Raw genomic sequence first — 23,682 nt, forward strand, 5'->3', positions numbered from 1 at the left:
GGTTAGAACCCCTTTGGCCGGCGGAACCCGTGGGCGCGGACCTTTGCTTTTGTGACCCAGCGCTCCGCCCGGCGGCTTTTTCCGTTACCCCCACCTGGCGTCCCCACACCGGACTTCCGGTGCGTCTCCGTGGTGCGGGAGCGGGCGGCGACGAAGGTGAGTGTCGCCTCCCGACGCTGGTTTTCCTTTTTCCTGGCTTTCTTCTTTTCGAATTTCCTTGTCTGTGTGATAAGGCCGCGGCTCCTCACGGCTCGGGACCGCGGGTTGCGGCGAAGCAGGCCCCTGTGGCCCGGGCGGGCAGGCGGAGGCCGGGCGGCGGCCGGGGGCGGCCGGGCGGCCGGAGGGACGCGGTGGGTGTCGCGGAGGCCGTGCTCCGTGGACCGTCCCCGGGGACGCCATCGTCGGGTCGTCAGGGCGTCCTGCTGTGCACGGAGTCACCATCTTTCCTTAAACGTACAGCTGAGGAAACTTAGTCGTACCCCACGTACTCTCTCTCCTCTCCTCTCCGCGCGACTTGGGGGTGAAGTCTCCCCGGAAACGAGCCTTTATTTCTCGCCTACACAATGGCTGTTGTGTTTTACTCCGGAAGGGTTTATGAAGCAGCGGGCAGGTGCTAGGGATATAGAAGGACTCGGATCTTGTGGGGATGACGGCTGTCAATCCAGCAAAGTCACAGCTATGTGTCATGGATCGTGGAGAGGCGCAAGGCACCCAAGTGTAATCACGGCCCCCTCCCCTGTCCAGCTCCCGATCTACCCAAGGGTCAAGGATGCTCGACCGGGAAAGTGATTACTGAGCTTATGTTGGGGGGCGGGGGGGAGGAGGGATTTGACAGTGTGGTGGGGAGAATGTACCGTACTCTGATCTAAGGTCTGGAAGAGTAGTGTGGGGAGCCTGGAGCAGGTTACCTAGCACCAGACCATCCAGGCTTTGTAGCTCACTCAGGCCGGCCTTGTGGTTACCTAGAGACACCTTAGAAGGCAAATGAATGGGGTGGTATAAGATTGGCATTCTAGCTGCTGGGTAGAGAAAGGGTTGAAGATCAAGCCAGCACTGTGTTTAAGGGAGGATGGATTAGGAAGGTGGTGGAGAGTGGATGGAGATGAGTGGGGCCTTCTGGACCCTAGGACTGTGAGGAACTCAGACACCGAGGCCGCACACTCCATAAGCCTTTCCCAACCTCTGTCCTGTGCCAGCTGCTGCTGATACAATGAAGAGAACTGAATGACAGCAGAATGGGAAGGAAGGGAATGTTATTATTAAGAAGCACCAAGGTGCCACAGGGAAGATGGCTAATAGGTGAGCCATTACTCTAATTGGAAGGCTAGTACTCTACCGCTTCAGCCACAGGGCCACTTGTAGCTTTAAGAGTCTCATGGACTTTCCTATCCAGGCTGGCTTCAAACCAAATCCTCAAATCTCTGCCTCCTGAGTAAGATTACAGGTGTGAGCTACTGGCACCCTGCTCCTTTTAAACTTCTTTGACTGTCTACTATAATAAACATGCTTTGTCATGACCAAGTGGACAAACACACAAAACTGCAAAAAAAAAAATAATACCATTATTACTTTTGATGTCTTCAGTTCTTTTTACTTAAAATGTAATGCTGGCAAAAATGTTCTAAATTGATTTCTTTACCATTTAATAGATTGTGACTTGCAGTTGAAGAAAAAGATTGATTAGAATGAGAATCATTTGCAGTGTTTTTAGGTACAGATAATGAAATATACTTGGCTGTTTTTCTTTTTTTAGAATTTTTTAAATTTTTATTTATTTATTTATTTTGGCCAGTCCTGGGTTTGAGCTCAGGATCGGAGCACTGTCCTTGGACTTTCTCAAGGCTGTAGCTCTACCACTTGAGCCTCAGCACCATTTCCGGCTTTTATTTTCTACGTACCTGGGTCTTCATGCATGCTAGGCAAGCACTCCACCACTAGGCCAAACTCCCGGCCCCAGGCTATTTTTCTAAAAAGACTGATCTTCCTACACTTTGAAGTTTGGTTGACTGGTTAAAATGTGAGAGGTAATGCCAGGCACTGGTGGCTCGTGCCTGTAATCCTAACTGTTCAGGAGGTTGCCACCCTGGGCAGGAAAGTCCATGAGATCTTTCTTGCTGATTGTAGGGATTGAACTCATGGCTTGAGCACTGTCCCTGAGCTTTTTCACTCAGGCCTAGTGTTTTCCATTTTGAACCACAGTGCCTCTTCTGATTTTCTGGTGATTAATTGAAGTTTGACTCTCATAGACTTTCCTGCCTGAGCTGGCTTTGAACTGTGATCCTCAATCTGTGTCTTGAGTAGCTTAGATCACAGGCATAAGCCAGTGTCACTCCTGGCTTATGAGATTCTTATCTCCAATAAACTGCTCAGAAAAAGTCTAAGTGGTTCTGTGGCTTAATTGGTGGAACCTTGCACAAAAAGAAGCTCAGAGACAGCACCCAGGCCTTGAGTTCAAACCCTAGGACCAACACACACACTCAGCAAGAAGTAACCAGAATTAAAATTGTTTTTTTTTTTCCGTCTGTGATTTTGAGCAACGAAAGCCAAGATCAGAAAAAAAAATAACCAGCACATGTTGTTCCTGATATGCAGGTGTTATATTTAAAATGCTCCAAGAGGGGCCAGGAGTTTGGCCTAGTGGTTAAAGTGCTTGCCTAGCATGCATGAAGACCCGGATTCGATTCCTCAGTACCACATGTAGAAAAAAGCCGGAAGTGGTGCTGAGGCTCAAGTGGTGGAGCTCTAGCCTTGAGAAAGTCCAAGGACAGTGCTCAAGCCCTGAGCTCAAGCCCTGGACTGGAAAAAAAAAAAAAGAAAATAAATAAATAAATAAAATGCTCCAAGAAGCCGGGCCTGGTGGCTCACGCCTGTAATCCTAGCTACTCAGGAGGCTGAGAACTGAGGATTACAGTTCAGAGCCAGCCCGGTCACTAAAGACTATGAGACTCTTATCTCTAATTAACCCTTAGAAAACTGGAAGCGGCACTGTGGCTCAAGGAGTAGGGTGATAGCCTTGAGCTGAAGAGCTCAGGGACAGCACCCACGCCCAGAGTTCAAGCCCCATGACTGACAAAAAAAAAAAAAATCGACAGAAGGGGTTGGGAGTTTGGCCTAGTCATAAAGTGCTTGCTTAGCATGCATGAAGACCCGGATTTGATTCCTTGTACCACATACTTTAGAAAAAGCCGAAAGTGGTGCTGTTGCTCAAGTGGTAGAGCTCTAGCCTTGAGAAAGCCCAAGGATAGTGCTCAGGCCCTGAGCTCAAGCCCAGGACTGGCAAGAAAAAAAAATGCAATAGGAGATGACAAAGTATACAGGATGCTAGACACCCATACACAGTGAGACCAAAAGAGGATAGTCTTAGGAGAAAAGCACAAAATTGTAATACCCAAGCACCTCTTCGTGTGTGTATAATATACATGTCATTAAAAATAATATACGTACTGAAATTAACTCTAAAAATAAGGAAACAAAGGACCTTTTCTTAATTTGTCCCAGCCCTGTTCTTTTTTATCCCATATATTTTTATTGTAATTAATAGAAGGGTTACATTATATTCACCAGATAGAAGGTGTATTACTTCACATACATTGATACCCTTTCTCATGTCTTGGTCCCCATTTTCCTCCCCCATCCCCCCCCTTTTTTTAGGTCACACTACCATTTGAGCCATATCTCTAGACTTTTTCACTATTCTTTTAGTAGAGTATCATGTTTTTGGTCTATAATCCTTATGCTTCTCATGTACCTGGGATGACAAGTAGGTGCCACCAGGCATATATGTACTCTTGGATTTACTCTGTGGATGTTTCTTTGGGTGCCCAACATAGATCCTGGCACAGTGTAGTTACTTAATAGACATTTGTTAATTTGAATTGGTAGGTGGTTTAGATTTAAAAGGTAAGATAATTGGTTTGAATTAATTTATGTTATAACCATTCCTATAAATACCACAGGCAGTACCTGATTGCAAAAGTACTTTGTTCAGAGGTTGGCAAAATAAGCATTTTACAGTTTTTGCTCATGCGGATACTTAGCTTAGGACCAATCTTGTTACCTAAATCCATTGTGAACAGAACTGCAACTGATGGTGGCTCATCACTCCCTGAAGCTTGCTTTTTTATGAGTGAATGTTAAAGTCCTGGGGATGTAGCTTGGGTTCAGTCTTCTTTGTGGTTACTAAAAGATTTTTTTTTTTTATTTGCCAGTCCTGGGCTTGAGCTCAGGGCCTGAGCACTGTTCTTGGACTTTCTCAAGGCTAGAGCTCTACCACTTGAGCCTCAGCACCACTTCTGGCTTTTTTCTATGTATGTGGTACCGAGGAATTGAACCCAGGTCTTCATGCATGCTAGGCAAGCACTTTAACCACTAGGCCAAACTCCCGGCCCAAGATTTTTTTTTTTTTTTTTTGGCCCCGCTCGCTCCAGCCCGCTCGCTCTGGCCCCGCTTGCTCCGGCCCGGCCCTGCTCCTGGCTTGCTCTGGCCCCGCTCGCTCCAGCCCGGCCCTGCTCCTGGCTTGCTCTGGCCCCGCTCGCTCCGGCCCGGCCAGCTCTCGCTTGCTCCTGGCTCTGCTCGCTCCGGCCCCTTCTCGCTCTGGCCCCGCTCGCTCCGCCCTCGCTGGCTCTGGCTCGGCTCGCTCCCGCACGCTCCGGTCCTGCTCGCTCCGGCCCCGCTCGCTCTGGCCCCGCTCCGGCCTCGCTGGCTCTGGCCCCGCTCGCTCCGGCCTCGCTGGCTCTGGCTCGGCTTGCTCCCGCACGCTCCGGTCCTGCTCGCTCCGGCCACCACTCGGTTGGGCTCTGTTCACTTCAGCTCAGTTTGCTTCTTTCGCTCTCTGTCGCCCGTCGCAGTCTCGTCTCTGCCACTTCCGGCTTGGTTGTGTATGTGGGATACCGAGGAATCGAACCCGGGTCTTTGTGCATGCTAGGCAAGCACTTTAACCGCTAGGCCAAACTCCCGGGCCCAAGATGATTTTTTTTTTTTTTTTTTTTAAAGAAATAGTTGGGCTGTGAGCGTAGCCTAGTGGTAGTTTGCTCGCCTTGCATGCACAAAGCCCTGGGTTCCATTCCTCAGTACCACATACATAGACAAAGCTGGAAGTGGTTCTGTGGCTCAAGTGGCAGAGCTCTACCTTGAGCAAAAAATGTCCAAGGACAGGGCCCAGACCCTGAGTTCAAGCTCCACGACTGGAAAAAATAATAAATAAAAAAAGGAATGGTTGAAAAATCTCTCCACATCTTAGAACTTTTGTGAATTTTAGATGCTGATAGAAAATTAGATATATACAGTCATCCTTTCCAAGTCATCTGTGATTCTCAGGCAACAGATTTGGGGCAGAAAAAATTAGGGTTTTCTACCCTCTTCTCTGTTTTGAGAGGTGCACCTGAGAGTAGATGATAAGATTGTGCAATGAAAAGAGTACTGGTCTATCATACCAGAACTTAGATCTTAATTTGGGCCCCTATGTGACCTCGGACCTAACCACTCTTCTTTGGTTTTCTGGCTGTGGAGTAGTTTTGTTCTTTAAACCCAAACATAGCTGGGTGCTGGTGGCTCATGCCTGTAATCATAGTTGTTTAGGAAATTGAATCTGAGGATCGTGGTTCAAAGCCAGCCCAGGCAGGAAAGTCCATGAGAATCTTATCTCCAATTAGCTACCAAAAAACTGGAAGTGGTGCTGTGGCCTAAAGTGGTAGAGCATTAGCCTTGAGTGAAAAAGCTGAGGGACAGCGTGTAGGTTCAAGCCCTATGACCAACCAAAAAAAAAAAACCCCAAAAACTAAAACCCAAAAGTCTTTTCTTTGGTCCTGATTTTCCTCTTCTGTAGGAGATAATTTTTCCCCCCAGTCCTGGTGCTTGAACTCTGGGCCGGTGCTGTTCCCTGAACTCTTCAGTTCAAGGCTAGTGCTCTACCACTTAAACCACAGCACCACTTGTGTTTTTCTGGTAGTTAATTGAAGATAAGAGTCTCAACAGACTTTTGTGCCTTGGCTGGCTTTGAACCATGCTCCTTAGATCTCAGCCTCCTGTGTAGCTAGGATTATAGTTGTGAGCCACCACTGCCCGGATTAAGGGAAATAATTCTGTGAAGGAGTCAGTTCAGTTTTTGTGCACACACACAATGCCTAGCAAATGAAGCATGATTCCCCGAAGTCTATTTAATTCTTGTTCTTTTCTGCAGCTGTTCCAGAAGGCCAGCAAGAAGGGTTCTCCTGTTGGTTCCCCACTACTAGCCCCATGGCTGCCATGCAGATGGATCCTGAGCTGGCCAAGCACCTCTTCTTTGAAGGGGCCACTGTGGTCATTCTGAATATGCCCAGGGGAACAGAGTTTGGCATTGACTACAACTCCTGGGAAGTGGGACCCAAGTTCCGAGGGGTAAAGATGATCCCGCCAGGCATCCATTTCCTCCACTATAGCTCCGTGGACAAAGCCAATCCCAGAGAGGTAGGCCCTCGGATGGGCTTTTTTCTTAACCTGCAGCAGCGAGGGCTGACAGTCCTTCGCTGGAACGCAATCCGGGAAGAGATAGACTTGTCCCCAGCACCAGAAGCTGAAGTAGAAGCCATGAGGGCCAATCTCCCAGAGCTGGACCAGTTTTTGGGACCTTATCCCTATGGTACTCTGAGGAAATGGATCTCACTCACTAACTTCATTAGTGAGGCCACAATGGAGAAGTTGCAACCCGAGAGCCGACAGATCTGTGCCTTCTCGGATGTGCTGCCAGTACTCTCTATGAAGCATACCAAGGACCGGGTGGGGCAGAATCTACCCAACTGTGGCACTGAGTGCAAAAGCTACCAAGAGGGCTTGGCCCGCCTGCCTGAGATGAAGCCCAGGGCTGGAACAGAGATCCGCTTCTCAGAGTTGCCCACTCAGATGTTCCCAGCCGGAGCTACACCAGCGGAGATAACTAGACACAGCATGGACCTGAGCTATGCCCTGGAGACCGTGCTCAGCAAGCAGTTCCCCAGCAGCCCCCAGGATGTGCTTGGTGAGAAGGAACGAGGCTCTTGGGAGTGGGCCAAGGGAATGCTGTTAATCAGAGTGTTTTAGAAGAGGGGCTATATCTTGGGTTATCTCATCCAGTATTTTCCTAAATTTAGTAGAAGGTAGATTCATTCAGTACACTCATTAAAGATATAGGTGTATTTTTACCATTATCCTATAGGGTTTTTTTTGCCAGTCCTGGGCTTGAGCTCAGGGCCTGAGCACTGTCCTTGGACTTTCTCAAGGCTAAAGCTCTACCACTTGAGCCTCAGCACCACTTCCAGCTTTTTTCTATGTATGTGGTGCCAAGGAATTGAACCCGGGTCTTTGTGCATGCTAGGCAAGCACTCTACCACTAGGCCAAACTCCCGGCCTGTCCTATAGGTTTTGAGTCAAGAGAGCAGGCACAGGGCTCCAGCAGTTTGGCTGGCTGACTGTCTTGTAATAATGAAGCATCTCAGGTAAACTTGTTCAGGTAACCTGGGATTGGGAGCCACTGGCATGGCCCACCCCTGTAAAAGGGAAAGGATTTGGCCAACAGAGTGGTTGAACTGAGGCTAGAGACCAAAGCTCCTGGTCCTTGTCCAGGTTGTATTATTGCCACCTATTTACCCCTGAATTTCCTAAGGTGTTGATCTCTACTGCCTTAGACCAGGACAGGACAGTGATTTTTATTTTGTTACTATTTTTGTCAGCTTTCTTTTTCTTTTTTTTCTTTTTTTTTTTGGTGGGCCTTGGACTCTGGGCCTGGGAACTGTCCCTGAGCTCTTCAGCTCAAGGCTACCACCCTACTCCTTGAGCCACAGCGCCGCTTCCAGTTTTCTAAGGGTTAATTAGAGATAAGAGTCTCATAGTCTTTAGTGACCGGGCTGGCTCTGAACTGTAATCCTCAGTTCTCAGCCTCCTGAGTAGCTAGGATTACAGGTATGAGCCACCACGCCTGGCTGTTGGCTTTCTTTTCCCTTCTTGTTATAAATACATTCATCATAGAAGGAAAACAAAAATGAAATTCACATCATATCCTATTACCTAGAAATAACCATTTTTATAATTTCAACTATATAGTTTTACTCTTTTAAGAATTCAATTATGTATCTAGTGTGTCAATGACTTTTACAAGACCAGGACTAAAGTTTATTATATTATAGTCTGCCTTAATATAGACATGTCTGTGTCACTAAATGGTCATCCCCTTTCTAGTGGCTGTTTAGTATTTTTAGTTACTAAACCAGTTTCCTGGGCCTTGAAAGGATACCTTCTTTTCCCTTCTATAAATAGCATAAATACTTTTTTTTTTGTCAGTTGTGGGACTTGAACTCTGGACCTAGTTGCTGTCCCTGAGCTCTTCAGCTCAAGGCTACCACCCTACCCCTTTAGCTACAGTGCCACTTCCAATTTTCTGGTGGTTAATTGGAGGTAAGTGTTTCACAGACTTAAAAAAAAAAAAAAAAAAAAAAAGAGTTTCACAGACTTCAGTGCCCAGGCTGGCAGATCTTAGTTTCCTGAGTAGCTAGGATTGCAGGTGTGAACCACCACGCCCAGCTAGCATGAATATCCTTGAATGCTCCTGTGCAGACATTTAGGATTAGAATTGTTGGATTGGGTTGTATTGCCAGAGGATTCGCATCCTTGCAGGCTGGTAGAGGCCCTTTTGTACCCTTTCACCGCAGGTGTGTGTGGTTTCCTAACCAGAGCTTCAGTTAAATAGGTAGAAATGGCATCTCATTTTTATTCATCTTTCTTTTAATACTAGAGACAGCAAACATTTGTCACCTTTTTTAACAACCATTGGTTTTGGTTTTGGTTTGGTGTTTGTTTTTTTAACATCATCTAAGTAATTTGTACAGTTTCCTATTGGAAGATTGGTGAGAAATTTGAATATAAGACTTACAAAAAAGTCACTGGCTTAGCTGATGATATAAGGGGTTTAGGGACCTTTTCTTTTCCTCTCCTTTTCTTTTTTCTTCTTGGAATTACTAGGGGAACTCAGGGCTTCACACCTGCTAGGCAGGTGTTCTACCAACAAAGCCACACCCCCTCACAACCCTAGCTGTTCTTGCTTTAGTTATTTTTCAGGTGGAATTTTTGCCCGGGCTGGCATTAGATCTTGATGCTCTTACCTGTGGCCTCCAGCTTAGCTGGGATGATAGGTTTGTTCCACTATGCCCAGCTCATTACTTGAGTTGAGGATCTCACTAACCATGAACATCCTAATCTCTACCTCCAGAGTAGCTAGGATGACAGGGGTGAGCTGCCATGCACATCCTGATACAAGACATATTTTAAAAGGAGAATCTCAGTATATTGTGTTTAAATAACACTTGAAATCCCTGTTTAAAATTGAATAAGAGTTTGGGGTCAAGCACGAGGCCTTGGATTCACTGGTATCTGAATCTATTGTAACAGATCCTTAAAATTATTTCTCATAGCATAATTTAATTTTAGATAAGGTCAGAAGTGCACAAATTTTAACTATATGGCCTAAACAAAAAACATGGGTTGATACTTAGTTTCTGAGACTCAGTAGGGAAAGCCTTCTGGAGAAGTAAGTCATTGGGAAAGAAAGTTAGACTGTATTTTGAAATGCTCAGTCTGGTGTCTAATATATGTAATGTACGTGGGCCATGTGACTATTCCCACAAATCAGGCTTTGTTGCAGAAGTTTGGGAACGGAGAACTAGTTTTCCTAGGTCCCTTGTGGTAACATATCAACTGCCACATATTTAAGGAGATATTTGGTGGTGTGCTAATCCATTCTTTTTATGGCTCACGTATCAGTACATTTCATTGCATTTATAGCTGCATTTGAAGCCAGAGAGAATGTCTCTAGTCAGCCCTGCTATCGTAGCAGGCTGAGACCTAATTGGTTGTCCAGCGAATTGTGGCATCTAGATCATCAGGTTTCCTGTTATTTGAGACAGGTATCCAGTGAGATTGGGAATAGTAACTAATATTTTTTCAGTGCTGCTTTGTGCCAGCTATTATTCTAAATGCATTACATGCTGTGTACTGTTCTCTAATCTTCAGTACAACTCTCAAATAAGGAAATGGAAGCATAAATTCATTACACAACTTGCCCAAGGTCAGCTAAGTGGTAGAGCTAAAATTTGAATCCAGGCAGTTTGGCTCCACAGCCCAGGCTCTTAGCCTCCAGGCTGCTCATAGAGATTAAATCACCGAGTCCTCTGATTAAATAAACAAAAATAAGCTGGCTGGCAGGCTAGCCCTGAAATAAGAATTCATGAATTCTCCTGTTGGGGGAGGATCTAGCAGTGTTCTTACTCAGCAGGGAGTTCTTCTGCCCTCCCATTGTTCACCTTGCAGAGCATTAGCTATGCAATTGTGAGCAAACCCCTGACCTCCTCTATAAAAGGGGATCAGTACCACCTTCCCTGATTTCACGGGGGAGTTGGGCCGAGGGCTGTGTGGTGGTATAATGCAATGTTTCCTTGACCTTGGAGTCGGTCATCTACCATGAATCGCCTGGGGACCTTATTAGGGTTGCAGATCCTCGAACTATCATTTCTCCTCAACCCTCTGAGACTGAAGCGAGCTTCTACTTTTAACAAGCTTCTCCAGTAATTCAGATCAATAGCTGGGTTTTGTCCACCTTTTAAAGTGCCAGGCAAATACTAGGACTGGCTTTTTTTTTGCTGATTTTGCATAAAGCCAAAGCCATGGTTTGAATCCCCACAATTTGAATTTATAGCAGTTTAGCAAACATGAACTGAGCACTTGCTAGGTGCAGAATCCATGGTAGGCTCTGCTAGAATGACAAGGACAAACATCCCAATTGCTTCGGTCAGTGGAACTAGTGGTCATCTGAACCATGTGGGATAAGCCCACTGGAAGGCCTGGCCTTCAGGATCATGGCTCCTCTGTATCTTGCAGGTGAACTTCAGTTTGCCTTTGTGTGCTTCCTCCTGGGCAATGTGTATGAGGCATTTGAGCACTGGAAGCGGCTCCTGAACCTCCTGTGCCGCTCAGAAGCAGCTATGCTGAAGCACCACACTCTCTACGTCAACCTTATCTCCATCCTCTACCACCAGCTTGGTGAGATCCCTGCCGACTTCTTCGTGGACATTGTCTCTCAAGACAACTTCCTCACCAGCACCTTACAGGTGAGTGTTCTGTTGCTGAGGATCGTGTGGGTCAGAATGATAGCAAAGGTTTGAAAGTACCCCCAACCCCGAGGTTTCTCGCTTGCAGTTCCTAATCTTGAGATGTTTCCTGGTTCTCTCCTCTGCTGAAAGCTCATCTATATCAAGGAGCCTCTTTTGGGTATCCCCTTTCCTTCTCTTTCCCCAGACAGTCACATACTAGGATATGTTTCGTTGGGTTACTCAGTTCCTTATTTATTTATTGGTTGGTTGTGGGGCTTCCACTCTGGGCTTGGGCGCTGTGCCTGATCTCACCAGCTCAAGGCTAGCGCTCTACCACTTGAGCCACAATGCCACTTCCTGGGTTACTTAGTTGTATTATTAGGTTCATTACAGTATGAGGAATACGAGAGAGACGACTGTGAAAAGCGGTTTCACGGTGTGGAGGCTGGAGGTCCAAGTGAGGTGGATGCATCGCTTTGGCCTTGGATTAGCACCAGGAGCCGCTTTGCAGGAGGAAGAACATATCCGTACTGGAAGCCAGAGAGTCTAGGACACAGCTCTTTCAGAGCTAACAGAGGTCCTGTGAGAATCACATTAATCCTCTATAGGGCCACACTGGAACTTCAGTACTTGAACCCTGGGGGCAGATCCAAGCCAGACCCTCAGCCCAAAGCAGCATCTCCCCCCTCCCCCACTATCCCTCCCCCTTTCCCTCTCTCCCTCCCCCCTCCCTCCCTCCCTCCCTCCCTCTCTCCCCCTCTCCTTCTCTTCTCTCCTTCTCTCCTCTCCCTCTCTCCCTCTCTCCCTCTCTCCTTCTCTCCCTCCCTCCCTCTCTCTCTCTCTCTCTCCCTCTCTCCCTCCCCCTCTCCTTCTCTTCTCTCCTTCTCTTCTCTCCCTCTCTCCCTCTCTCCTTCTCTCCTTCTCTCCCTCCCTCCCTCTCTCCCTCTCTCCCTCTCTCCCTCTCTCCCTCTCTCCCCCTCTCCTTCTCTTCTCTCCTTCTCTCCTCTCCCTCTCTCCTTCTCTCCCTCTCTCCCTCTCTCCCTCCCTCCCTCTCTCCCTCTCCCTCTCCCTCTCCCTTTCTCCCTCTCTCCCTCTCTCTCTGTCTCCCTCTCTCCTTCCTCTCTAGTTGTGAGCTGCTACAACCCAGTAGAGCAGAGTTTTGAAGCTTGTTATTCCCACGGAAACATCTGCAGCTCCTTAGATCTCATTTAAGCATTAAAGTAACTTTGATTTCCTGTTCAAACAGTTTCTAGAGATTCTTTGACAGAAAAAGTGAAATTTGCTTTTAACTTGGCAATTAAATTTTCATTATGAGTGGTAATTAGGGAAGAAGCTTCAAACAATTTAGATTCTTCATCCCGTGCTATTTCCTCCCCTTGCAAATAGATTAGTTCCCTTTCTGTACTTGGGACAGTCTCTGTCACTCACATTTTGTAATTTTCTCTCCTCTCTGAGAGACCCTGGAGGCCTGCTCCTTGCCATGTAGCTCCTCACTCCTCCCCCCTTTCCCTCCCCCTCCCCCACTAGCATTTAGTAAATGATGTTTGGTTTCACACACTGCTCACTACATTATATGGATTCTCAGAGCAGATTATTTCCTATTTACCAATGGAGAAACAGACTCAGGGAAGTTAAGTCATTCACTTAAACTCACTGTGGATTAAGTGTACATAGCCCTGAGACTTGATTGAGTGCTTTTGCTGATGCCCTGAAGTATGAAATACAGGAACCCCCCAGGAAGGATTCCTGATGCACATGGTGGAGATGCCACCAAGGGCCTGTTTCTCAGAAGTGCAGAGCACTTTTCTAAAATGAACTTGCTGTTGGAAGGGTCCTCTTGAGTAGGCAGTTGGCTAGAAATTCCAGCACTGGAAAGACTTGTGCAGATTGTGGTGATGAGTCTATCAGTTTATGACTTGAACGTGGCATAATCCAGAAGAATTACAAAACTACCATTTAGTTGATTCTTGACTGAACAGGGAAACAATCTCCTCATTCTTCCTCAGTGGGAACCCTTCCACGGAGTTATTGTTTGTGGGTTGTAGGGTGGTGCTAGAAGCATCCCCTGCTGACTTTCCTCAGTCAGGGGCTGTAGCCTAAGGAAGGGACAGGCCTCTGCTGTACTGAGAGTGGATGCCATCCCACAAACAGGAGAGCCACCTTGTCCATGGCTGTCCTAGCCATTGTCCTGAGCACTCTTTGCCGCGGCTTGGTTACCAGCAGTGACTTCAAAAGCAGAAAGGACCCAGTCAGATCTCTTAAGTGCTCAGATGGATTGTGTAAGGTTCATGGTTGGAAAAATCCTCCTGAATTTTTCACCATGAAAATTTGATACTATGTTTAGACAAATTCAGAACTGCCTTTAAAAAATACATCAACAAAAGTCGAGCATTGTTCATATATAGTTCTCTGAAAGTGTTGAAGAATGCATGTTGAGTTAACTAGGGTTTCTGCCCTCAGGGATTTGTTATTGAATAAGCACCAGCTGTATGCAAGGCTGTGTTGAGGAATGGGAATGTAACCATGAGCAAGTCAGGCAGAGGCCCTGACAGAGGGATATGAACAAATGAATTAAATAATTCCAGAGGGCAGTAAGTGTTTAGAAGATGGTATGGTCCCTGTGCCATTGCCCTGGAATGGTTTTTCAGCCTCCTTTATATGGCACCAGAATTTGTCAGCCTCCTCATTTTGGCTCTTAGCCCATCTACCCTTCCACTTCCCACATTGCCACCTGAGTTGCTTCAGAATGTGGCTTTGACCTTTTTTCTTTGGCTCCTCATTGCCTAGGAATTAGAAGCCCAAACATTTGGTTCTAAGACCTCTTACCCAGCATCCCCTCCTCTCCTGTTCTTCCCTTTGAGCTAGTTACTGGTCCCCTGGCAGGGTTGCACACAGACCATGCTGTTTTGTGCCACCTGCTTCTCCTTTACTGCTTGTACACACCACTAGCATATTGAACAGTTTTGCTTGCCGAAGTTAATGTAATGTCTCCCTGACTCTCCCATGGAGATGTGGGCTCTTTAGACACAAGACTGATGATTTGTTTATCTGGTTATTTTCAACACCTTGTTAAGGGCTGGCACTTATCACACTTTATCGTTTGTTTGTGGAGGGGGGTGCTTTTTTGTTTTGTTTTGTTTTTGTTGGTCGTGGGACTTGAACTCTAGGCCTGGGCGTTGTCCCTGAGCTCTTTAGCTCAAGACTACTGCCCTACCCCTTGAGCTACAGCACTACTTCTTACTTCTCACACTTTATTGGTTGTTTTTAGATGGAAAGATTTTATAGTTCCTGTGGCATTGTGAGTATGCTAAGTATTAATAGTAAAGTCTGATCAAAGGTTATTAGGAGTACTGAAGAGGGAGTGATGGATTCTGACTGGTTGAGATTTGAAGGCATTCAGGGGAGGCATTTGATCATGAGTTAAGGGAAGACTATAATGTCAAAAGGCACAGTGTGTACAAAAATATTATAAAGTTTTTGTTGTTTTAAAATGGAGAGCTTCATAATGCCATCTTATAGAGAGAATTTAGTCACTGTGCAGCACCCCCAAGGCATTCACTCAGGGTGTTTGTAAATGAATGATTCAGCCCTTAAAGCTTCTTCAGCTCCTGCCTATGCGCTGGCCTCAGGCTGTCAAGTACGTGCAGCTGGCTTCCTTACTGAGCAATGAAAATGGCTACTGCCTATGGAATGGGTTTTGTGTTTTTATGGGTACACATTTAAAGACTGTCATATTCACGGGGCCGGGCGTTTGGCCTAGTGGTAGAGTGCTTGCGTAGCATGTACAAAGACCCGAGTTTGATTCCTCAGTACCACATATGTAGAAAAAAGCTGGAAGTGGTGCTGAGGCTCAAGTGGTAGAGTTCTAGCCTTGAGAAAGTCCAGGGACAGTGCTCAGGCCCTGAGCTTAAGCTCAGGACTGGCCAGAAAAAAACAAACAAAAACGTGTAGATATTCACGTAGGGAAAACTAGCCCTGAAATGGCGTTTTTTTGTTTGTTTGTTTTTTTGGCCAGGCTTGGGGCTTGAATTCAGGGCCTAAGCACTGTCTTTGGGCTTTTTTCCCCAAGGCTAGAACTCTACCATTTGAGCCACAGCACCACTTCTGGATTTTTTTTTTGTATATGGTACTGAGGAGTCAAACCCAGGTCTTTATGCTAGGCAAGCACTCTAACCACTAGGCAAAACTCCTGGCCTTTTTTTTTTTTTTTTTTTTTTAAAGCTTTCCTATACGGGGTACTTTTGAATACATGTCACTGACTTTTACAAATCCTTTGGATTAAGCTTAAATAAAAACTCTTCGTTTTATAAATTTATAGTTTTTTTTCCTTCTACTTAAAGTAATTCAAATCATCAATTTGTTTCAAGCCTGTGACAGGATAATCTGAATTTAATAGTATGTTAAAGAGTTATAGGGGAAGTGGGGCTGTGGCTCAAGGGGTAGAGCAATAGCCTTGAGCTGAAGAGCTCAGGGACAGTGCCCAGGCCCAGAGTTCAAGCCCCATAACCAATACACACACAAAAAAAGAGAGCCAGGAGTTTGGCCTAGTGATAGACCCAGGTTGAAGACCCAGGTTCAATTCCTTGTTACCACATACACAGAAAAAGCCAGAAGTGGTGGTGTGGCTCAAGTGGTAGAACACTAGCCTTGAGAAAGCCCAAGGGCAATGCCTGTGCCCTGAGTTCAAGTCTCCAGACTGGAAAAAAAAAAAAGGTATACATACGATAAGAATTCTTACCTCTAGCTGGGCACTAGAGGCTCTTGCCTCTAATCCTCACTACTCAGGAGGCTGAGGTCTGTGGATCACAGTTCGAAGAGAGTCTGGGCAGAGAAGTCCATGAGACTCTATTTACTTATTTATTTTTGTGGGTCATGGAGCTTGAACTGGCCTGGGACTGTCCCTGAGCTTTTCATCTCAAGGCTACCACTCTACCCTTGAGACAAGCTCCATTTCCCGTTTTCTAGAGGTTAATTGGAGATAAGAGTCTCTGGTGCCTGGGCTGGCTTTGAACCTTAATCCTCAGATCTCAGTCTCCCGAGTAGCTAGGATTATAGGCATGAGCCACCATGCCCAGTAAGTCCATGAGACTCTTATCTCCAATAAGTACTCAAAAAAGACAGAAGTAGCACTGTGACTCATGTGGTAGAGCATTAGCTTTGAGCACAAAAAGGCTCAGGGTGTCCAAGCCCCAGGACATGGGGGGTGGAGGGAAGGGAGAGAGGGAAAGGATCATCTTACTGATTACATAGCATTCATTCATATAGTCGTGTAACTTGGTTTCTTTGCTAGTCACTTTAGGTCATAGATGCTTTCTAGCTTCATGTCTTATCAGTATTCTGGATGCTAGTGTCCATCTCTAACTTTAAGGAAAACATTGACTCTGACAATTATGTCTGTGCTATTTTTTCATAGCACAAACTGATGAATTTACCTATCTTCCGCCATCATCTGTGGCTTATATATGTTCAGTGTGCATTTTCTCTTTTAGCCCTTCCAACAGTGTGGGAAATTGAGTATATAATCCCACAGATAGGGAAGGAGGCTCAGAGAGGTGGCATTATTTGCTGCAATCACTGAGCTAGTGGATGTAGAGCTGAGCTTTGGATTCTGAAACTGGGATGGGCTGCCCTTATGACTAGAGCTCCAGATAAACCATCCAAATTCTCTAAACTGACCTCAGAAGATGTGATTCCCATGGTCCTTGGCTAACTGTGATCATATGGCTTTTAGTACCACTTTCTGTTACCAGAGGTATAAAATTGCCTATTTCTTTTTTTTCTTTTCTTTTTTTTTTTGCCAGTCTTGGGGCTTAAACTCAGGGCCTAGGCACTGTCCCTGAGCTGCTTTTGCTCAGGCTAGCACTCTACCACTTGAGAAAATGGCCTATTTCTGACCAGTTTCATTCTGAGTCAAATAACCATTTGGGTATTGAAAAAATGAAAAAGGTTCTTTTTGATCTAACAAAAAAATAGGACGAGATAGAGATACTTAGGTTACAAGGTAACCTGACTTAATTTATTTAACTTCAGTTAAAAACAAAAAAGCTTTCACATTTATGACTACAGTAATTTAAAATTTTAGATGTACTTAATAATTGGTACTTATTTAGTATTTGAAGACAAATGCCAGTAGGTATGATTTTTCTTTTAGATAAGTGTGCTTGCCAAATGTGGTCAACCTTTTCCAAAAGTATTTTTTGAAATATTTGGGATTCATCTGCTAAAATTAAGATGATTCATTTCTCAGTGATGTTTACTTGATTTTACCTTAGTGAATAAAATAGCCAGATCATTACTAAATTTTCTAAAGAAAGCATAAAATTATTCTGAAAATAAAGGGATCAGAATAAATTGTTGCTTGAAAACTAAGTATAAATCTTTAAAGATCTTTTCTGAATCGCTTTAAAAAATATCAACTTTGTGAAAGAGAGTCAAAAATAGCTCAGCAGATTCCTGGGCCTATGAGTAAGGAGAGGGTTCAACACCAGAGGAAAGTACCAGGGCCCTCCAGAGCGTCATGCCTCTATACTTGGTACTGGATTCTAGAAGAAACACTGGAAATGTCTGTCACATGATGGTCACGTGGCTATGTACATTTGTCCAAATGAATTACAACACTTAAGAATGGTAGAATTTGTATGCAAATTATTTATACCCTGATCAAATCGATGAATAAATGAGCTGGGAGTTTGACTTACTTGGTAGAGTGCCTGCCTAGCATACATGAAACCCTGGGTTCAGAGGCCAGGAGTTTTGCCTAGTGGTAGAGTGCTTGCCTAGCATGCGCAAAGCCTTGGGTTCAGTTCCTTGGTACTACATACACAGAAAAAGCTGGAAGTGGTGTTGTGGCTCAAATGGTAGAGCACTAACTAGCCTTAAGTAAAAAAAAAAAAAAAAGCTCAGGGACAGTGCCTAGGCCCTGAATTCAAGCCCCAGGACTTGGTGGGGCGGGGGAGGAACCCTGGGTTCAATTCCTTGGTACCACATATACAGAAAAAACTGGAAATGGTGCTGTGGCCTAAGTGGTAGAGTGCTAGCCTTGAGAAAGCCCAAATATAGTGCCCAGGCCCTGAGTTCAAGCCCCAGGACTGGCAAAAAAAAAAAGATTAATAATAATAGATCCATCTTGGCTTGTGCCCTGGGTCCTAGAGGCCTGCAGTAGTCACAGCTCCACAAGTACAGGCAGTGATGGAAATGAAATATGTAGGACAGTTTGGTGTTGGTGGAGATAAAGGATTAATTGAGATATACTTGCCTTGGACTGGAGCTTGCTCAGCATTTCTGCCTGTGTGGTACGGCACACCCAGTGTCCTTGTCTGTACAATGGGAGTAGTAATTTCCTGTCCTACCTCTCAGGTTTGTAGTCAAGATTCTGTTGACAAGTACTTTTAAGAAGACAAAGCCTTTCAAATTAGAAGCCTTATTTTTTAGACCAAGTGCTTCTTTTGGACCTGCCTCTAGTTGATTTTATCTCAGGCATATTGGAAAGGTAGGTGGGGAGGTAGGTGATGACTGTGAAGCCAGCTTGTCCCATTCTGGCCATTACAAAGCACAAGGCAGCCCTCTGTCTAGTTCTACTCAGTGAGCCTCCTGTGGACCCTAACTCTGTGCTGGCCCTGGGCGATCCATTGGTAATGGGGACTGGTTCTCTATGGTGTAGACCGCTGTGGTACAGGCACAGTATGAAGTCCATTGGGAAGCCTGAGTGCAGAATTTGAGGAAGAGAGGTTCCTTTCATCCTGGGCTAAGTCCCAGGGTTGGGCTTGACAAGGGCTTGTCCTAAGGGTTGGTCTGAAAGTCAGCAGCATTACCTGAGGTGCAAGTCACCTCCCCAGGATATACCTAGCTCTTCTCCCAGCACCATCACACAACTATTGAGCAGCTATTTTGTGGCAGGCATTATGCAAATGAACAAAAAATAGATTTCCCATGACCTATAGTTCTCTTCCATCTTCCCTTATTGAACATGTTAGGTCAGACTACCAGAAGTGTGGGAGTCACTGCCTCTTTCTTGGGTGAGTTCACCCCTAAGTGACCTCTTATCTGAGGGTGAGGCCACAGGCCAGATAACGCTAGCCGAGGGGAAGCACAGAGAAGCTCCTGTCCCATCCTGGTCTGGGAAGACTGCCCAAAGAAGATGTTATCTGAGCTGAGCCTGAGTCACTCGTAGAAATGGGCAGGGTGATGGAGGAGAAAGCAGGAGGAGGTGGAAAGGTGTTTAAAGCAGAAGCGGGAGGGAAGGGTAATGGGGACCAAGACATGTGAAAGGGTATCAATGTATGTGAATTAATGCACCTTCTATCTGGCAAATATCATGTAACCCTTTTTTAATTACAATAAAAAATATTTTTAAAAATGCAAAAAAATAATAAAGCAGAAGAGACAGGTGAGCATACTTGGGGAGCTGTCCATTGTGCTAGAACAGGATTGTAGAGAAACTAGTACAATTTACTGAGTAAGGAGGAAGTCTTTTTTTGTTGTTGTTCAGTTGTAGGCCTTGCATTGAGCCTGGGACACTGTCCCCGGGCTTTTTTGCTTTTGTTAATTCATCCCAGAAAGATCCCTACAACTTGTGAGGACAGACCCAGGGTGTGCAGGATATCTGGAGCTAATACAATGGAAAAGGTGTCTGCTGCTTGTTCCAGGTCAACTCAGAGTTCAGCAGTGCTCCAGGGCAGGCTCCATTAGTTGTGGACAGCCTGGCTGTCCCCACCACCCTTTTGCCACCAAGATTACACAGCCCCTCTAATTAGTTATTGATCTGGCATTCTGTTATGGCTGCATTCCTATATTTAATCGATTCCCAGTTAATGAAGCCTAATTCTGTATACCTACTCTCCCTGTCTTCCCCTCCTGCCACTGCTACTGCTTCAACAGAATGGCTCCACACAGATCCTGCAAATGAGTCTGTGTCTCACTCCTCCTGCTAACAATAGGCCCATAGAGAGGGGGCCAGGTGGGGCACTGTGCATGGAGTCCACTGCTGAAGGGACCTATTAGCTTCATCAGGGTTCTTCCATGCAACCCTACGCCTTTCCATGGTTTACAGGTCAGCTGCATGGCCAGTGGGGAATGTCGGCCAAAGAGCTGCTTCTGCCTTGTGTCTTGTGAGGCAGGCCTGTAGGAAACAGGTGGCAGTGTGGGAAAAACCCATTCCGTCCCTTCACTTTAATGCATTCATTTAACTCCTCTCAGCCTCTGTCTTTGTCCTTAAAACACATATTCTGGCGTATTTTCCCAGAGCACGCTCCTCTGTGTAACTTCTTCCATGCTGTTATTCTTAGTGTGAATTGGGAACTAGGACACTCTGGAATCCATTTCAGATGTGGAGAAAATGTCCGTTCTGTCCCTCACTCTAGGTTTGTATTAGATGAAACCACATATGAGAACATCAGAATAAAGGCTAGCTAGGTGTTGGTGTCCCACACCTGTAATCCTATCTACTCAGGAAGCTGAAATCTGAGGATCATGATTTGAAATCAGGACAGGAAAGTCTACTACTGAAGTAGTAGAATGCTATCCTTGAGCGTAGAAGCTCAGAGACAGTGCCCAGGTCCTGAGTTCAGGCCACAAGTTCAGGCCCCAGGACAAGTACCAAAAAAAACAAAGGATCACTGTCTGGACTATATAAGGACTGCTACAACTCAACAACAAACCAACTGAAAGAGTGGTAGAATGTTGCCTAGTATACATGAGGCCCTGGACCCTGGGGGAAAGGGAGTGGGAGCCCATGGACTAGAGTGGACACCTGGCCAGGGGACATGCAGATTAAGCCTCTGAAGAGGAATCATGCTGGGCACTTCTGGCTCACACCTGTAATCCTAGCTACTCAGGAGGCTGAGATCAGAGGATTGTGGTTCAAAGCCAACCCAGGCATCAAAGTCTGTGAGACTCTTATCTCCAGTTAATCACCAGAAAACCAAAAGTGGCACTGAGGCTCAACATGGTAGAGCACTAGCCTTGAGCTGAAGAGCTCAGGGACAGTGGCCAGGCCCAGTTCAGGCCCCACGACCAACAACAAAGGAAACAGGTCACATTTTCTTGAGTGGCTGTTGTTTACAAAAACAGGAGACTACAGTGTTTGTAGGTCAAGATGTTGTGGCTGAGGTCTTGCGTACGCTGTGAGGTGACGCAGCTGCAGTGGAGCACAGTGAAGCAGCTTCACCACGGCACCTGAACAGTCACACAGAGCCATCATATGAGCCAGCAGTTCTACTGCTGAGTTGACACACAGAAAGACTGAGAGCAAGGGCTGTGACAGGGATTTGTACAGCCCTATTCCTGTGTTCACAATATTTTAAAAAGTACTAACAACCCTAGTGGCCAGCAACAGATGAATAGATAGACAAAATGTGAGGCTTGTGTATGCAATGGCAGATTATTCACCTTTGTTATTTATTACCTAGTCTGGCCTCAGACTCCTGAGTGCTTGAGATTACTGGAGTGTGCCTGTTCATTTCTGAAAAGGAAGGACATTCTGGCATGTGTTGATATTTTTCCTTTTTCTTCTTTTGCTGGTCCTAGGGCTTAAACTCGGCCTGGCACTGTCCCTGAGCTTCTTTTGCTCAAGGCTAGCACTCTACCACATGAACCACAGCACCACTTCTGGCTTTTTTGAGTAGTTTATTGAAGATAAGAGTCTCATAGTGTTTCTTGCCTAGGCTGGCTTCGAACTGAAATCCTCAGATCTCGGCTTCTTAGAGTTAGCAAGGATTATAGACGTGAGCCACCGGTGCCCCACAAATAGGGTTGAGTCCTAAAGACATTATGTTAAGTGAAACATGCCAGTCACCAAATGACAAACAGTGTATGATCCTTCCTATAGGAGATTCATAGTACTGTCAAACTCCTAGAGACAGGCTAGAAGAAAGCAAGGTTGAGGAAGTTGTTCTCCGGGGACAGTATCAGTGGGGGAAGAGAAAAGCTTCTAGAGGCAGATGGTGGTGATGGTTCCTTAGTGTGAATGTACTTAATGCCATTCAGCTCGACATTTAATAGTGAATTAAAGCCCAGCTCCAGTGACATGTAATCCCAGTTTCTCAGGAGATTGAGATCTCGAAGTATTCCAGGCTAGCCCCAGCAAATAAATACCCAAAACTTTTCAGTTAACTAGTGAGCAGCTGGAAGTAGAAGCGTGGCTCAAGACTGAAAAAGCCGAGCAAGAGCTTGAGAATCTAAGTTTAAGCCTGAATACTTATCCACAAAAAAAGTAGATCAAATGGTAAAATTGTTGTCACAATTTAGAAAATGAACATCAGGAAGTGCCTGTGCCATATGCCTGTAATCCTAGCTACTGAGGATGCTGAGCTCTGAGGATTGAGGTTTAAAGCTAGCCTGGCAGGGATGTCCACAAGATCTTTATCTCCCATAAACTACCAGGAAAGTTGGAGCTGTGACTAAAATGTTAGACTGCTAACCTTGAGCAAAAGAAGCTGAAGACGGCTAGCAGGCCCTGAGTTCAAACCCCACAGCCAGCACACATACCCAAAAAAAGAACATCAAAGATAGCAGTTAAGATGTATACGTAAGGTAATAGAGGCCTCAGCCTGGCATCTGTAGCCCAATCAGGTTGAGCAGCAATTCAGTCTCATTGGCAGGGGCCCTGGGACCTTGCATGTTGCAAGGTCCCAAACCTTTCTTAGTTCCAACTAGTGTAGCTACTGTCTCTTCCTCTGTTACAGCCCAGATTTTCCCTTTGGAATAGGGCTGTGGTGGGGGCCCCACTGCCCTGCTCTCTGTGGGATTTCTCCGCCCAGCATAGTAATCTTCCATTCTAGTCCTGCTCCAGTGTCTCAGCTAGGTTTGGGCCTTTTTTTGTGTATGGTTTGGGGGCTTAGCAGGTGTCTAGGTTTATGCCAAAGGCAGCTTATCCAGCACCCTAGATAGCTGAATACCAGAAGGAAATTTCCACAACTTTGCTGGTCTCTCTGTTCTCAGGAGTGACTGACCTTCTGTCCTTTGTAGGTTTTCTTTTCCTCTGCCTGTAGCATTGCTGTGGATGCCACCTTGAGGAAGAAAGCTGAAAAGTTCCAGGCTCATCTGACCAAGAAGTTTCGGTGGGATTTTGCCTCAGAACCTGAGGACTGTGCCCCAGTGGTGGTGGAGCTTCCTGAGGGTGTGGAGATCAGCTAACTCTCGGGTGCTCAGGCCATGAGAAACCCCTTCCCACACATGCAGCCAGGCCTCTCCACTCACCCTGACCCAATGCCGGGACCAGAGATCCTGCCGGCTTTGGCACACATGGAGCCATATTTCTCCATCAGTAAAAAAAAGTTCTTGCATTGCCGAAGGGGCTATACCTATACATCCTGAAGGCACATTTGTGAGTTCCCTAAGAGCCTGGCTCTCGTGCTGACTTGACCAAACTTCAGAAGCCCCAGATGAGACCTGCCTTAGTAGCCTGACTCCTGCTGATAAGAAAATGAACCCAAGTCCAAGAGGACTGGTCACTTACTCCATCGGATGATTAAAAAGACCAAGATGCCCTGGAGTCTGAAGAGTTTGTTGGTCAATTTTTTAGTGGGTAACAGAAGGCAGAGCTAGAGCTGGTGTGGGCCCATTGAGTGGGTGTGCACAACAGAAAGCCAGCCAG

General features: G+C 45.9%; 1 protein-coding gene across 2 annotated transcripts; it reads left to right on the top strand.

The window, feature by feature from the left end:
* Positions 1-85: 85 nt before the first annotated feature.
* Aar2 (AAR2 splicing factor) lies at positions 86-23,387 on the top strand. Of its 2 annotated transcripts, none has more exons than XM_090352286.1 (4): positions 86-156; positions 6,179-6,991; positions 10,879-11,108; positions 23,055-23,387. In XM_090352286.1, exons 2-4 carry the CDS (start codon positions 6,235-6,237, stop codon positions 23,220-23,222), a joined length of 1,155 nt encoding a protein of 384 aa, XP_090208412.1. In that variant the 5' UTR covers positions 86-156; positions 6,179-6,234; the 3' UTR covers positions 23,223-23,387. The 2 variants fall into 2 exon arrangements, with proteins under 2 accessions (XP_090208412.1, XP_090208411.1); XM_090352285.1 differs by lacking the exon at positions 86-156 and adding an exon at positions 902-1,299.
* Positions 23,388-23,682: the final 295 nt, after the last annotated feature.

This window comes from Megascapheus bottae, chromosome 18, assembly GCF_031878675.1.
Source record: "Megascapheus bottae isolate mThoBot1 chromosome 18, mThoBot2.hap1, whole genome shotgun sequence".
Taxonomy (NCBI): Eukaryota; Metazoa; Chordata; class Mammalia; order Rodentia; family Geomyidae; genus Megascapheus; species Megascapheus bottae.

Coding starts and splice junctions, on each gene's coding strand:
- Aar2 (XM_090352285.1), top strand. CDS start 1,236: ATGGGAAGGAAGGGAATGTTATTATTAAGAAGCACCAAGGTGCCACAG. Junction 1,300..6,178: donor ACAGGGAAGATGGCTAATAG/GTGAGCCATTAC, acceptor TCTTTTCTGCAG/CTGTTCCAGAAGGCCAGCAA. Junction 11,109..23,054: donor TCCTCACCAGCACCTTACAG/GTGAGTGTTCTG, acceptor TGTCCTTTGTAG/GTTTTCTTTTCCTCTGCCTG.